This window comes from Desmodus rotundus, chromosome 10 (genome assembly GCF_022682495.2).
Source record: "Desmodus rotundus isolate HL8 chromosome 10, HLdesRot8A.1, whole genome shotgun sequence".
Classification (NCBI taxonomy): domain Eukaryota; kingdom Metazoa; phylum Chordata; class Mammalia; order Chiroptera; family Phyllostomidae; genus Desmodus; species Desmodus rotundus.
This window is the reverse complement of record NC_071396.1, coordinates 15,003,035-15,018,763: the sequence shown is the minus strand read 5'-3', so window position 1 is coordinate 15,018,763 and position 15,729 is coordinate 15,003,035. Positions and strand designations below refer to the sequence as shown.

The 15,729-nt window shown below is 42.1% G+C and overlaps 1 protein-coding gene across 7 annotated transcripts in view; it reads right to left on the bottom strand.

Annotated features, from left to right (window-relative positions):
* PLD5 (phospholipase D family member 5) overlaps positions 1–15,729 on the bottom strand; it is a 215,323-nt gene that overhangs the window by 93,377 nt on the left and 106,217 nt on the right. For all 7 annotated transcript variants that reach the window (XM_045184584.2, XM_024576041.3, XM_045184587.3 and 4 more), the window contains exon 3: positions 559–727. In XM_045184584.2, the coding sequence (XP_045040519.1) occupies positions 559–727 (169 nt within the window). The remainder of the gene's footprint in view (positions 1–558; positions 728–15,729) is intronic.

The following is a 15,729-nucleotide window of genomic DNA, read 5'->3' as shown; positions in this document are numbered from 1 at the left end:
AAAGTCTAATTACTACGTTGTTCACATGAAACCAATATAATGTTGCATGTCAACATAAATTGAAAAATAAAAAATTAAAGAGAAAGAACATACAACTATTCTAGAAAGATGACTCTACTATTAAAAAAAGCTGTCTCTAGATCCAAAAGGCAAATTACGACACCAATTAACCAACCAAATGCCTCAGCAAGCAGTTAATGGAATTAGAACTGTAAACATGCGTGCTGTGCGTAGAAGAATTCTGGGGCCTGCCTTCAACAGCTACCGTGATGTAAATGGAGTCCTCCGAAGTTGCCCAACGCAGCAATGCTGTATAGAGAGCCTATGGCATACAAAGATGAAACATGGTTTTGCCCTTGAAAGCCAGGCATTCTAGCAGGAGCTTAAACAACCTGGGATTAACGACAGCACATACATATAAATGTAATGACGTGCATGTACTACCTTTGACGGAAGACTAAAGAAATGAACTTGAACTTGAGAAGTGGAGGCGAGAATACTAAGGAGTGTGAAAGGCACATCAGTAAAACCATCACACACACAGAGGAGGCAGCTTACCTGACATGCTGACGGATGGCTGTGGTTGAGGTCCCAATGGGAAGACACGATGTCAACAGACTTTTGGGCCATGTTGAGTAAATTCATCCAGCCTTGGAAAAGTGACAAGTGAAATGGTGCATTTTCTGAATAGTTAAGGCCTTCAGGAATATTTTCCACCAGGGCAATTCTTAGAAAAGATTTTGAAAAACAAACAAACAAAATCTAGTCAAATTGGAAGCCACGGATCTTTATACATGCATACAGAGACATCTGAAAAATACTCTTTATTCCTTCTGGGTGTATACATTTCTCATAACGTACAGTTTCCACTAAAGTCCTCTTCAGCATTTCCTCTACACTAATATACCGTGTTCTAGGAGTTTATGCTGTGTTTTTCCCAGTTAGCATCCGTAAGTCATAAAATCATGGTATTTGTCCCTAATGTCCAGTTTTAAATTAGCCTTGAAAAAATTCAGAGCTTCCTACACAAGCATCTTCCTCTAATATATATCTAATAATACATTTTAGAAGAATATGTTAGTTCTCTAATAGTTCTTTTTTCCCCACAGTAATGCCCCTCTTATGGAAGATACCACTTCTGTGAGCTACTTGAGACCACAGAGTAAGTTATGCACATTTCCAGCATCTAACACAAGGTTGGGCATATATCAGAACTAGTTCATAAGCTAAAATATTGTTCGTTTTATTACTATCAGAAAACACAAACAACAGATGTTATGTTTACTGCATAACATCTCTATTAATGTTTCCCAGCCTAAGCATACCATGACACTGAGAAGGAAATTTTAAAACCTGCCCGTTGAAGGACTTTAGTAAAGATGGAGATAAGGAATGTGGAAAATACCAGCACCAGTCAAGCCCTAAATAAACCACAACCAGCAATACCCTGATAAATGTGTGTTCTCTTTTTACATGCCCCTTTATATAGACAACGTATCACTGCCTGGCTTTCTGTGGTGTTGCAACTGAGGTTGTATGGTCTTTACTTCTGACTTAGCCAGATGACACCTATAACATTTAAATAAAGAAATGAACAATATTTTTTCAAGTTTAAGAGATGTAAATTCTCCTAAACTCTTGAGGGAAAACTCCAATCTTTTACAAAGATCCCTGTGAGTACTTCCAGAATGGAGACTTGTTTTACTCATAGCTGTGCATCCTCACTGCCGGGAACATAATGAGCGCTCAAGAAATATAGAATGAACTTTAGGTTCCAACATGGAATCTAGCGCTACTCAATAAACCTGTTAACTGTTTCTCGTAATGAGGCAGGTTCCATTTTGCCAGTTTGAGAAACAGAAGCAATGCTGTTAGTAAAATGTCCTTGTGTGGGTCACAGCCAGAATGGGTTTTGGGCACGTGACCCAGACACAGTCACAATTTTTGGGGGCCAATCACCCCTTTCCCCCACTACCACCACCACCAGCGGTTGCATTTAACATTGGTTAAGCACTTACAAGCGCAGAACGGGCAAACCATGGTACGGAACACGGGAATGCCAATGACAAATCTCCCTAGTCGTCTGGAATTTACCATCTAGTGAAACAGCCTGCCTCAGACATAGAGATTCAAGTAGGAGATAGACTCTATGAAAGGGTGAAGCAAAAGCAAGAAGTTTAACTAGATGGCTAATGCGTCATCTAAAGTGCCACCGGGGCATGGGTGCAAAGGAAAAATTAATTCTGGTTGGGACATATAGAGTTGGAGGAAGTGGGTCTTGGAATGAGTCTTCAGGGATGTAATTTTTAGGTTGAGCTGGAAGAGAAAGGGATTCTAGGTAGAGGGGACTGCTTGTAACATTCGGTGCATTTAGACATTTGTGAAGTGGTGAGCCCAGGGGAGCGTGAGGTAGGAGAGTTACAGCAGGAGCTCACAATGGCCAAAGAACACTGGCACACCACAGGACCGTGCTGTGGAGGTTGTGAACCAGGAAGAGGACTCTGGGCTTAATTGTGATGCCTTTGAGAGCATCCTAGGACATTTGCGGGGACTAATGCTGACAGCACCCTTGGGCACTAATGGAAAGATAAAGGAGACTAGAAGATGACAAGCCAGTGGAAAGAAGAGGCTGTTGCCACAGCTCAGGAAATAAAAATGGGAAGTTTCAATTAGATCAACAGGAATGAGAAGGGGCATGCGTGTCATGAAGATTTTAGAAAGCAAGTCTGAAAAGATTTCGTGTTCGGTGGGTAGGAGAAGCAGGTAGAGTAGAAACAGATGAAAGTCAACAATAACTGAAGCGTTCTTGCAGGGCCACCGTGTCTTCTCATGCCAGCACCCCTACAGTCACCTCCCGTGGACTCCTCACGTGGACTCTTGCCCCTCCAAACCATTTTCCTTACTACGGTTGGGTTAATCGCTTAAAAATGTAAATCTAAGCATTCTGCTGCCTGGTTAAAACTTCTTACGGTATTCTCTACTGTTCTTGGGGTGATACCCACTACCACTCCCAACGCGGTTGACAGCATTTATCGGTCTGGCCCTGCCTCTTCATGGCCTCACTGGAATCCAGTACCCTCTTTGACTGGTATATCAAAGCCACTCTAGACCTCTTTTTCTCCTTCCTTGCTATTTTCCCCAGACTTTGGCACTCAGAGCAGACTCTGAGCTATCTCTCAACTAATTTTCAAAGTCCTGATTTAAACATCACTTCCCATAGACTTCCCAGGGCCCCCAAACTAGGTTAGATCACCTTATTATCAACTCCCACGGTGACTTCTTCCTCCCTGTTATCCTCCCCACCACTCTTGAAATGACTTGGTTGTAATTACCAGACTGTAGGGTGTATGAAGGCAAGGAGCTGCTCCCCTGTCTCCGTGGTGTAGCCCCAGTGCCTAACACATTGCTCAGGGCTCAGTAAGTATCCAAAGAATATCTGGTGAGTTTCATTAAAATCTGAACAACTGGGAAGATGGAGGGAGTGAGGTGCATTAAAATCATCAAGGAACATGGGAAAGGAAGCAGAGTGAGGACTGGGAGAGATTATTAAAAAAAACTATCCCAAAGTCTAATGTGAGGGGAACGCCTATGTTTTCTGGGTTGGCAGAGAAATGAGAAGATTCAGATGAGACCATGTGGGAGGCAGGAAGACACGACTCTGGCGAATGCAGTGTTCGGGATGCCAAGGGGAGGCCAGGTCAAAAAGGTGGTGAGAGGGGATTTTTTTTTTTTACCTGCTTTAAAACCTTTGAAGATAATAGACAGAGGTTGAAGCTGGATTTTTAATTCTACTCCACTTTAAGTCCAATTTTCTATGTTAATAGAAGCTATACATAGAATGAAGAAATGACCCCAGATAGTCAGCAACTTCAGCATCGCCTACAACTAATGAATATATTTAAAAATCAAACAAAAAAGAATCTTCCCAAACCACCAAAACCAAAACACAACAGCTGCTAACAGATAGAACTGACTAGTTTCAATTTTACTTCAATATGAAAGGCATGCAGAGAAAGACAGGAGGAGACCCATGAAGCCCGGTTAGGCTGAACACAGGAAATACGGGACACAGAGCAACTGTGTAATTGTAGACGGATCTGCACCATCCCCCATGGCTTCTGACAGGCATACAAATAGGGATTATCTCTCTTAAAACCCTTTAAACCAGGAGTCCTTAACCTGTGATCCGTGGAATTCAGGGGGATCTAGAAGCTTGATCTTTATTTTCCCTCATCTCTAACTGAAATTTAACATCCCTTCAGTTATCAATGTAGGCCACAGAAATCACTGGATATTATTAGTCACGCACATTCTTATAAAAAATTCTCCTCCTTATCAAAACCTTAGAAGTGGGTAAAATCACCAAGAGAGATTTTCAAGAGAAGAAAACTGGGTCAAAGCCAAGTACAGGGAACATCTAATCCCTTCTGGTTGGTAGAGAAAGTGGGGCAGGCGAAGAAGAAGACAAGAAGAAAGTACTGAAAAGACGGGAAGCAAAGGAGAGTGAAATTCTCTGGGAACCAAGGAAGACCATGTTTCTGACTGTTTGGTTTTTACTAAATGTCAATGTAAATTATGAATTGTAATAAAAATAAAAATAAAAATAAAAATGGAGGCCCCGCTCTGAGAAGCACACGTATGTTTGGGTTTCCACCCTCTCCAAAGGCCTGAGGAGCTTGGCCGCCCTCCTGTGCCACACAGCTTGCTTCCTACGCCCCGCTAGAAAAAGCCTCTCCAAATCAGCTTTGGAAAGACTGGACAACATGTATTTCCGAGGCCTATCATTTTACTTCCTTTAACAACCAATGGCCCACTTCTCTCCAGGGCAGATCTAATTAGCATTCACGGGGGACTCATTTCCAGGTGACAGCAGCTGGTAAGGAAAGGAGTAGTCAGAGCTCATTAAAATTCACCTTTGGGCGAATCCCTGGAATGCATCTCTAAGAGGACCATGCCCAAAGGCTGTAGTGCTATTTCTAATGCCTCATAACAAGGGGGAAAGCTCTATATAGAGAGATACAATAGAGCAAAACTATTTTCATACTTCTCATGGTACTTGGAAAGAAACCACAAGTGATTTGAACTGTGAGTCCAGGGAGCTTAGGTGGTATACATGTAAAAGAAAGCATTTTACATTGCTAGTAGATTTTAAAATAGAATTTTGTTTTTACTAATTGTATGTATCATCTATTCTCCAAACTTAATGTGACCATCAGAATTTCGCTTTCAATTCAGGAACTATATTTGACCTTTTTAAGGAAATATTTGTAGCCTTGGCTGGGTGGCTCAGTTATTTGGAGCATCATCCTCTCTGTACCAATAGGTAGCAGTCAGGGTGTGTACAGAGGCAACTGATTGATGTTTCTCTCTCACTTCGATGTCTCTCTCTCAATGACAACAACAAAAAAGCAAAAGAACATATACTCAGGTGAGGATTTAAAAAAAAAGAGAGAGAAATATCTATAGTTCCCTTCGAAAAAGCTACTAAATAGTGCAGCCCCAGCTTCTGCTAGCTTTAAAACGTACGTGCACGTGTTCGACATAAGAATCTTCATCAAGTACTAGGTTTTCACACTTCATGTTGGTAATATTGCAGAGAAGTGTTTAAGAGGGAAGAATTTGCAAGGAGGTAGACCAAACCCAGCTCTGCCAGTTAGTTATTAGCTGTGAAACCTTGGACATTTGACTAACCTCTTTACATCTGTTTCCACTTCGGAGAAAAAAAGAAGCCATTACGAAGATTGGAGGAAATAATCTATGCAAAGTTATTTACTCAGTGCCTGTTTCACAGTGAGCGCTAAAGACAGAATTGTTAAAAAGTAACTTACAATAAAAAAAATTTCCTCGCGTTCTCATACTGATACAGCACAGTTACTACAAAGAATCTACATACGTTGGCTCAGGAAAAGGGTGACATTTATTGAGCCCCACCTGGGACGCTAAAATCGACAGGAGTTGGGAGCCAGATATTTCTCCTGGATATTCTGATGGAATGAGGAACCGTGGGTCAGAATCTAGAACGCACAATTACATTGGACAGATTAGATTGAGAAAATGATCGTGGGGAAGGCACCGTTGCTAGGCAATGCCTGATTTATTGGCTTAAGAATCCCAGTTCTATTCCTGACTTGATAGAGAAATGATGGCTAGTATGACAAACATGTGCTTCCCCTCCCACTCTTAAGGCAACACAGGCCTGATATCCAACATGATATCCTTTCCTGAGCCTGACCTTGGCCTTCAAACCTCTCGCAGGCTAGGGCTCCAGGGAGCAGCTAACAACTAGGATTGCAGATAGCATGTAACTGAAACGAATGGCCATTTTCTGGTTAGCCCAAACTTGCCCAGAAAATCAGTTCTGTTTCAAACTTTGTTAAAAAAATATTTCTAAAATAGATAAATACTGTTTTGTAAAATTGAAACAAACAATGAATGGTTTGGGTTTTTTTTTTATAATTTCAAATTTTTCATTAGGACCTCTGAACACGACTTGGTAGAAGATATAGGGGGCTGGCCCAACTCTGTAGAGTTTGGGATTTATCACTGAATTTATTTTAAAATAAGTTCTTGCCTCAGACACTTTTTTGATTCAGATTGTCTCTTTCCTTGAGAGCATAGTGACATTTTTAGCAGTTGAAGACTCACCATCAATTACTTCTCATACTTGTTTTCAAAGTAAGGACAAAGGCAAAGATAGGAGAGCCATTCGAGGCCTTAATACTAGATCTTACCTAGTAACTAACTACGCAGCAGTTAAGCTTTGCTCTACCATTGCTCAGGGCTGGGGTGAGGGTTGTTCCCTCAAGAGAGAGATTACATGCATTTCCCCCCCTTTCCTTCCTCCTCTATCTTGAATCTCTGCAGCTGTCAGACTGTGAGGCCACATTAATAAATCCCATTATTTGACAAATTCTTTTTTGCTCACCATGGGCTATATCACATTGACACCAGCTAAATGACAAGCTGCCTGGTGGCCGATGAAAAGTGCAACAGCTTGTTTTGGGTAAATTCTCTGTGCCTCAGTGAGATTCCTCGAAACCTAGAAAGAAAGTAGACCAGGCGGAGGACTCCTCAGAGGAACATAGCAGCTTCTTATTTAGGAACGTTGTATACAGCTGATGCTACTTCTAGAACCAAAGAAGGGCTTCCGAAAAGCAGGGGAAGTGCCAGCTAAGTGGCCCACTTGGGGCGCGGCAATCGTGAATCATGATGTTAAATCAAGAGGTCTCTACAGGGGGCCCAGTTAGTTGGCTGGAGTGTAGCCACTCAGCACAGGGGACAATTTTGGCTGCTGTATTTCGAGTCCACCGAGGGCAGTTAGCATCATCTGGCAGAACACGTGCCATTTCCAGAGACTTAAAATAGTTTTTCTAAATGTGTCTTTTCACAGTCCAAATATGCCTTAAGTTTCTTCTGAGTTGAGATGTTAGAGGGGATGGGACAATTTTGTAGTGACTTTTGTCGGAGAGGGTTGCAGGGGACAAGAGTCACAGTGGGAGACAGATTAGAAATCCACTACAATACCCCAGGACCTTGTGGAAAGACGGTGACTTGATGCTATTAATCTCGTTTATAGAATCAAGGGAACGTCTTCATTTCTTAAAAAAGCATCACACGTATATATTAGATGCATACATCAAACAATACAGATGATCCCCAGTGTGAAAGTGAGACTCCGCCCCTATTCCTGGTCACTCTGTTTTTCAGTTCTCGGCCCCAGGGGTCAACCATGGTCACCAGTTGCTATTTCTTTCAACTAAGATATTTCCTGCATATACATCCATTAATTTACCTACTTTCTATGTTCAGACCTTTCAAAGTGTACAGGGTAATTTATTTAGACATGCATTTCCTGCACTGACTCATCCGGAGGAAGTCAAGATCTTGGGAGAGGTTTAGTTCAAGGCCAAGGGCAGAGGCTGCCCACAGGCTACTTCCCTTTCTCTATTATGTTGTCCAAAACCCTGAGGTGTTGAAGAGATGACACTGTGTGTCCCTCAGTGGAAGGGACAGGGGAGTGACTCTGAGAAGCGCCAAGGCAGAGAGGAGAGAGTCCCATGACTGGATAGGGTGGAGAGGTTTTACCAGTAGCCCAGGACCCACCACCTGGCCCCAGTCCTGCCGGGAAGATGGCCAGCTCCCAGAGGTTGGAGTCCTGTGTTGCACTCAGCGAGGCTGGCCCCTAGGCCCTGGGGCTCCACCTTTACAGCCCCTAGGAATGGAAGGGGCATCAGATGGATTGTGCCGATGGCTGCTAGGTGACCAGCGAGGGTACAGTGCATTGCCACAGGCCTCCAGATGATCTGCTGCTGGGAACGACTCGGGGAGTTTGTACAGCCTCGGGCAGTTGGTGCTGAGACTGAATTCCTGCCAGAGACAATTTGGAATCTGATTTAATGACACAAGTAGAATTTCTTTTAAATCTGAGTTTTGGGGCTGAGATATGTCCCTATCTCACAGATGTGGCATTTGGTCTTACAATGGGCCACACAGACACCGCGGTACTGAGCCACACCCCAGCCCACAAAGCTCACATTCAAAGAATCCCCCATGGTCCATACCGAACATCCTTTGGCTACAGCTGACACATTCTGGCAGGGACCAGAGGCCTCGTTAGGAAACGTTCTGCAAGCAAGAAGTGGTGGTCTCTCTAACCAGCGATAGTTTGAATGTAACCCACACCTGTCTGCCTGCATGAATAAGCCTTTGATCCTCTCTTAAGTCAGAGTTAGAACATACAAAATTAAAATTAAAACACATTTCCAAAACAAACAAACTCACCCACCATGCAACAAAGAGAAAACCCCAATCATACACCAAAGGAAATGTAAGTTTGTTAAAACACACACATACTTACACACACAAACACTTACTTAGGTACGGATGAAAAAGAGGAAGTTCATGTAAAACTTAGCCCATCCCATAAAGCCTTTTTACATGACATCCATGCCGTTCCCATTAATTTTTGACACAGAAATCCCAGAGGAGGAGTGGAGGAGCTAAGCTGTCATTTGCCCTTTTCTTGTTATCAGTTTGGAGGGCAAAGTTGCGGTCAATGGCTTACCCGTTCCTGGCGAGGGATTGCAAATGTCACCGAAAAGGAAGCCCCAGCTGCTCGCGGCGCATGTGGTCTGCACAGAGAATATTAAGCCAAATCCTTCTATGTTTTAACTAGTTAGCAACCTGCCACACCGAGTGGAGCTGAATGAACTTGGATAACTGATCGCTGCCAAAAGAACACTACTGTTTAACTTAGAAAAATGCACATTAATACCCTTATAGTCATTGTGAAATAACCGAAAAACTTATATTGCTCTTTGTCCTTGATTCCTGACACAGGATTCCTGTAACTCTTGAACTTCCTGGGTGGTAGGAGTGCCTTTGTTCTAAAGAGGTGACTCTGGGTATCCTCCTAGCACCAGAGAGACCAAGCCCTGAGTAGAAGCTTGGAATTTGCAGCCCTGCCCCCACCATTGTCTGCAGAAGTAAGAAGGGCTAAGAGTGGAGTCAGTGATCAATGGTGTTTATGTGATGAAGCCTCCATAAAAGTAGTCTGGGGTTCGGAGAGCTTCCAGGTGGGTGAACCCACCCGTGAGCGTGACCCAACCCAACCCAACGCCACAGGGACAAAGGTTTCTGCATTCAGGATGCTCTCAGACCCTGCAAGCCTTTTCTTCTGGCTGTCCGTGTACCTCTTCTGCATCCTTTACTAAACTGGTGGCCACAGGTGTTTCCTGAGTTCTGTAAGCTGCTCCTGCAAGTAAATGAATCGAAAAGGGAGAGGGTCGTGGAAATGTCTGGTTTTATAGCTGAGTCAGGCAGAAGTTTTGGGTAACCTGGGGACCTAGTACTTGTGGTTGTCATCTGAAGTGGGGGGCAGTCTCATGGGACTGAGGTGAAGGAACCTATCTCTATATAGACAGTATCAGAATTGAGTTAAACTGTAGGACACCCAGATGGCTCTGCATAGTTGCTCAGTATGGGAAAAACCTCATGCCTTCAGTGACCTGAAGTAAAGGAGCAGTAAAGGAGACACACAGGAGGGAAAAACTGCTTTTTCCCCCCTAATACACCCATATCTTGAAAAATAACAAAGATGATGATGATGATGATGATATGGATTAGTAACAGCTGCCGCTTACTGAGTATGCCTATGTGCCGAGTACTTTGCAGACGTGATCATATCGCCGTGTGACACAGGTATTAGTACTCCCATTTTCGAGATGAAGACAATGGGGTTTGGGGAAATAGTGTCATGGAGGGGGCCCAACATCACAAGTCAGCAGTAGAATGACTTATCTACTTTCCTGTTTTCAAACCTTGCTCTCTCTGGCACCCAAACCTGCCCCGCCCAACACGTTCCCTTCAGAAGCCTCTCTCCCGAGTGTGCACAGGTCTTTGCTGGGGTGACCGTGACAGAGCCAGCCAGCTGCTACCTGGGTGAGGACGACATTGTGGACACTGACACTAATAAACCGCAGCGCATGGGGCTCCTCCTTTGTTCACTTTCGGTGATATAATAAAACATATTTATTCCCTCTGCCCGTAGGTGTCTACAACCCCCACTACTGGGTTTCTGATCCTGAAAGGACCATGTTAATTACCAAAAGTAGCTCCAGTTTCCTCCAGCAGCCGGTGTCTGTCCTTTAAAAGAGTGTTCAACGCTCCGGGGGCTGTAATTTCTCGCCTTGAATTCTTGATGGATGTAGGTGTATTTTAAAACTTATGAACCCTATTATAAAGTATAATAGTTATCAGGTATTACAGACACAAGAAAAATGAACACTGAAGTGTTCTATGAAGTTTCTTATAAATATGTAAATATTTTAAAGAATGAGCAATAAACCTTTCATTCGTATTCACATTATAATTAACTTTTTAATTTAAGTAGCATCCCAGAGGCTATAAATTTAGGCCCCAGATTCACTTCCAAATCACCCTCTAATTTATATTTGCTCTCATTACAACCAGTCTATGAAAAACTTCGATCTTGCAATTCTCCAATCTAGGAAGTTTAAAAATTCATAAGATATAATTAGAATCTGCACTGGAGACATGAGGGCTTAGGAAAAGAAATGCTGAACTAGGTCGTTGGAACTTGGTTCTAGGCCAAAGTCTGTCTCCTGCTCAAGTTATTTCTTTGAAAACAACTTCACTGCTAAAACAATGAGGGTCCCAGAGATACCTTTCAAGGTCCCTTCCAGAGTTAAGAATTCTGAGGTATAGATTTCTAAACTCAGAAAACTATTTGAAGTCATTAAAAATATTACTAGTTGTATATATATGTGTGTATAGATAGCATTATATATAACATCAGCCCTCAAGCTTGAACATGCCGTGAACCCTCTTCTGCATTTTATTATTGTGGGATCTTTTTTGTGGGGGGGAGGGTGAAAAGGATAGAGGGAATGAGAAGATAGAAGGAAAGGGTAGGGATAAAAGTAAACCCTAAGGCAAAAATAGGAAAGGGAGAGAAACTTACAAGCCATCAAGGGAACACTGGTGTCCCGGCATTTCCAGGAGAGAGGAAGGTGACATTTAGCAAATGGGAACTTGAACTGAGAGACAGGATGTACTCAAGAGGTAGAGGCTATAGAGAACATGTAGACTGTTTTCCTATAATTCAAACTTTATTACAGGAAAATATTTCCCTAATGTTAGTCTCTCTGTGATTCTCTAATGGGAATTCAGTCAGTCACTTCTGATCAAGTTTCAGGATGAAAATTTCCAAGGCTTTGATTATTGGTCAATATGGATATATTGAGCCGCATCCTATCTGAGTGGAATCTCTAACTTGTTGGATTTTTTTTTTTTATTCTTAGAGTATGGAAGAATATTTTACCTGGAGAAGGTCACAGAGAACATCTTTTCATGATAAAAGGCAAATGTACCACATAAATGTAAATCAGGACACTCCACAGTTCTTTTGATGTCCACGCTTAAATGCCAGAGCTTGCTTGGCTATAGGAATGATTGTTTGCGGCAAAAAGTCACCCTCAGCAGTGGCTCTAAACTTTCTTGTGTTGCCTGCTGGGCCTAAGTCAGCGACACCAGTTCCGACAGGATGTTACCAAGTATCAGAGACAGCAGCGCAGGCAGAGTTTCAGCCTGGTCTCATGTTCCCTAAATGCACATGCTGTGAGCTGACAGTACACAATTTGGGCACCTGTCTCACTTTCTTTCTTCCACAAGTGATGGGCAGACGTATGTGACTCCTGTCTCTTGGACACGTTCCCAGAGACACTGATGAAATTCTGTTACTTCTCTTCCATCCAGCATACTTAATAGAACCAAATCCTCCTGAATTCAGTTAGCTTCCCCTATAACACAAAGATTACTGACTGGTAAACTATAGTTTCTTTTTTTCAATTCACATGAATAAATGTGGGCAGAACACTTAGCTTCTACGTACCAAGACAGGAGAGGCAGATAAATAGGATCTTAATATCAAGTGAAGCATCATCTGCAACTGAAATACAAGGATAAAAAAAATACCCTAAATGTGTGCCCCAGATATAGCCTGCACTCATCGTTAGTGATGGAAGAGACTGTAAGATCGGCTGCTTCAATCCTTAGTTCAATAGGGAAGAAACCAAGGCAAAGAGATGCCTCATTGCTTGTCAAGGTAGCAGGGCCAGCCAGTGACAGAGCTGGGGCTAGTTTCAGCTGAGGCTGCCATAACTGCTGTCTACTGCACTTTATTCTCCAAATGATCCATGGTCTTTTATGTGAAACTCCTAGGGTCACGTGCGTTTATGATTTACTGTAAACAAAACTCCCTGTAACTAAATACATTCATATCTCTTCACACTAAGCAAGATAAAGAACCTAAGCAGCCAACTGTTATTTAGGTAAGATTTTGCCACCACAGATTATTAGGAAAAGTTTTATTTTGGTGTTTACCAGTTTTGTTCTGTTTTTTTTTTTTTTTTTAATTTTTAGAATTGCAGATAATGGATTGTAGCTCCCCTTATAAGGAGGACTGGGGGGGAAAAACCCTCAAGCATTTAAATGTAGTATATCCATTAAAGTAGAATGGTTAACAGCAGTTCAAACATCTAGAGGCCTAATTAAAAGATCAATTGCTGCTTCCCACTGGCACAGTTTCTGATTCAGGAGGTCTGGAGTGAAGCCAGAAAATTTTCATTTCTAACCAGTTTCTGAAGATTCATCGTATTTCTCAGGCCTTTTCTGAGGATGCTGATTCTTCTGGTCCAGGTCCACACTCTGAGCATAAATCTTACATTGATGAATCTGTGTTCAATCTATTTCTTTGCTGTTGTATTTTCAGGCAAATTACATAATTCCTGCTAAGAAATCCAGTGATAATCTTATGGAGTATTCCTTTGTATGTGACAAGTTACTTTTTATTGTTGTTGCTTCAAGATTCTATCTATGGCCCTGGCAGGTGTGGCTCAGTAGGATGAGCACCAGCCTGCAAACTAAAAGGTTACCAGTTCAATTCCCAGTCAGGGCACATGCCTGGGTTGTGGGCCAGGTCCTCAGCTGGGGGCATGAGAGAGGCAACCTACTGATGTATTTCTCATGTATCATTGTTTCTCTCCCTCTCTTTCTCCCTCCCTTCCCCTCTCTCTAAAATAACAAATAAAACATTTTTTAAAAAAGATTCTATCTCTGTCTTCGGCTTTTGACATTTGAGTAAATGTGTCCTGGTGAGTCTCTGAGCTGATCCTACACTGAGCATCTTGTATTTGCATATCCATATCTACTTTCAAATTTAGGATGTCTTCAGCCATCACTTCTCCAAATGAACACTCTTTCCCTTTCTCTCTCTTCCTCTCTTGGGATTCCCATAATACACATATTGGTTCACTTTAGTGTCCTAGAAGTTCTTTGGGGTTTTGGTTTTTTTTTGACTTTTCTTTATTCTTTTTGTTCCCCAGACTCTGGATAATTTCAAATGACCTGTCTTCTACTTCACTGGTTCTTTCTTCTGCCTGTTCAACTCTGATGTGTTGAATCCTTATAGTGGATTTTTCAGATCAGTTATATTTTCCAGCTCCAGAATTTCGACTTGTTTCTCTTTTTAAATTTATAGCTCTTTGTTGAAATACCATTTTATGCATATATCATTTTTTCTAATTCCCTTTAGTTCTTTGAGACTATTTAAAAGAGTTGTTTTAAAGTCTTTGTCTAGTAAGTCTAATGCCTATGTTTCTGCAGGGATGGTTTCGAAAGATTTGTTTTGTTCCTTTGAATTGACCATGTTGTCCTGTTTCTTGGTATGCCTTGCGATATTTTGTTGCAAATTAGACAGTTGAAAAAACAATCACCTCTTCCAGTCTTTGCAGACTGACTCCAAGCAGGGGGAGACACACTAATCAGTCCAGTGTAAAGACAACATTTTCTCAGGGCTTTCCTGGACACGCATCTTCCCTGGATGTGTGTAGATGCTCTTATTCTGACTCCCCTGTATGCATGGGGAATGTCTCAAATTCCCTAAGAGTCTCACTCCTGATTCTTCCTGGGCCCTTAGCTGTTCTATTTTATTTCTCAATCAGTAATCTCTTGCCGCAAGCATCTGTGGATCTTTAGTCCACCTGTGGTTTTCATGAGCCATGCCTGCTGCTCTCTGTGCTTCCTCCAGCCTGAGATCTGAGCTGTACTGCTTTTGGCTGTCTGAGTGTCTAGTTAGGCAGCACAGGCAGCTTAGAACATTGCAGCTTCAGTCAACGCTGCTCTCTCTGGTTTGTGGACAAGAACTGGAAACTAGGCTACCAGTTCCCACAAACTTCACCACGCCGTATGAGGGAGAAGTCAGGGAAAGGTGAGTTAAAAACACCACACCATGTTCTACTGTTGTAAATGTAAATCATTCTTGATTGAACATTCACTTGGTTGCTGTGGATCTTGACTAAAGATGAGAGCTTCTGCAATATTATTTTAACTAGTCTCTAATTGTTCGTTTAAAATTCCCACAGGGCTTTCCTATGGAAACTGAAAGGCCTAGAGTTTACTTCTCTGCTGTCTTGCTAATGTCCTCATTACATAATTCCTTAAACATCAGTTCCTTATAGTATTTACTTCCTAGGGTTGTGGACGTGATTAAGTGAGAAAATATACTAAAATATATAGAATAGAACAGTAAAAGCTCAATATATTGTGGTCACATCATTGTCATAAAAATAGCGCAACTGGCCCCGGGCGATTTCAGTGAGTGGCAGAGTGTGGGCTTAACTGTGCTTTACACAACAGCCACCCTGCCTGCCCCCATAAATATCGGTTGTCTGATCTATGCCCACCTTCCACTATGGTGCTATTTTGAATCTACTCTCCAGAAAGGGTAGATATTACTGGATATTTAAAGCAGGTTTACTCTCATGTTTTTGTAAGCCACTGTTATTCACAACTTTTAAGAGAAGTGTCCATTCCCATCACCTGTCTAAAGGTCTAAGAAAGTTTTTCTAACAACAATGTGAGAAAGTTGTACATAGATGTAAGTCTTGTCTTTCGTATGGGTCTGGTCATGCCTAATTTTAATACACTTGTGTGTGATAAAACAGAAGAGTAAAGTCACCTTTTTCTTTTTGAAACTCCAGAGCTCATACTTCTCAAATGACACATGTCCCTTGTTTGGCTCCCTCATCTCTCACATTTTGGCAAAACACCGAGACTAGTCCTTCTGTCTTTTCTAACAGGTAATGAATCTCCCTTTATTTTTGCCTATCTGCCATTTTGATGAACAGACACAATGACTTTTTTGCAAAA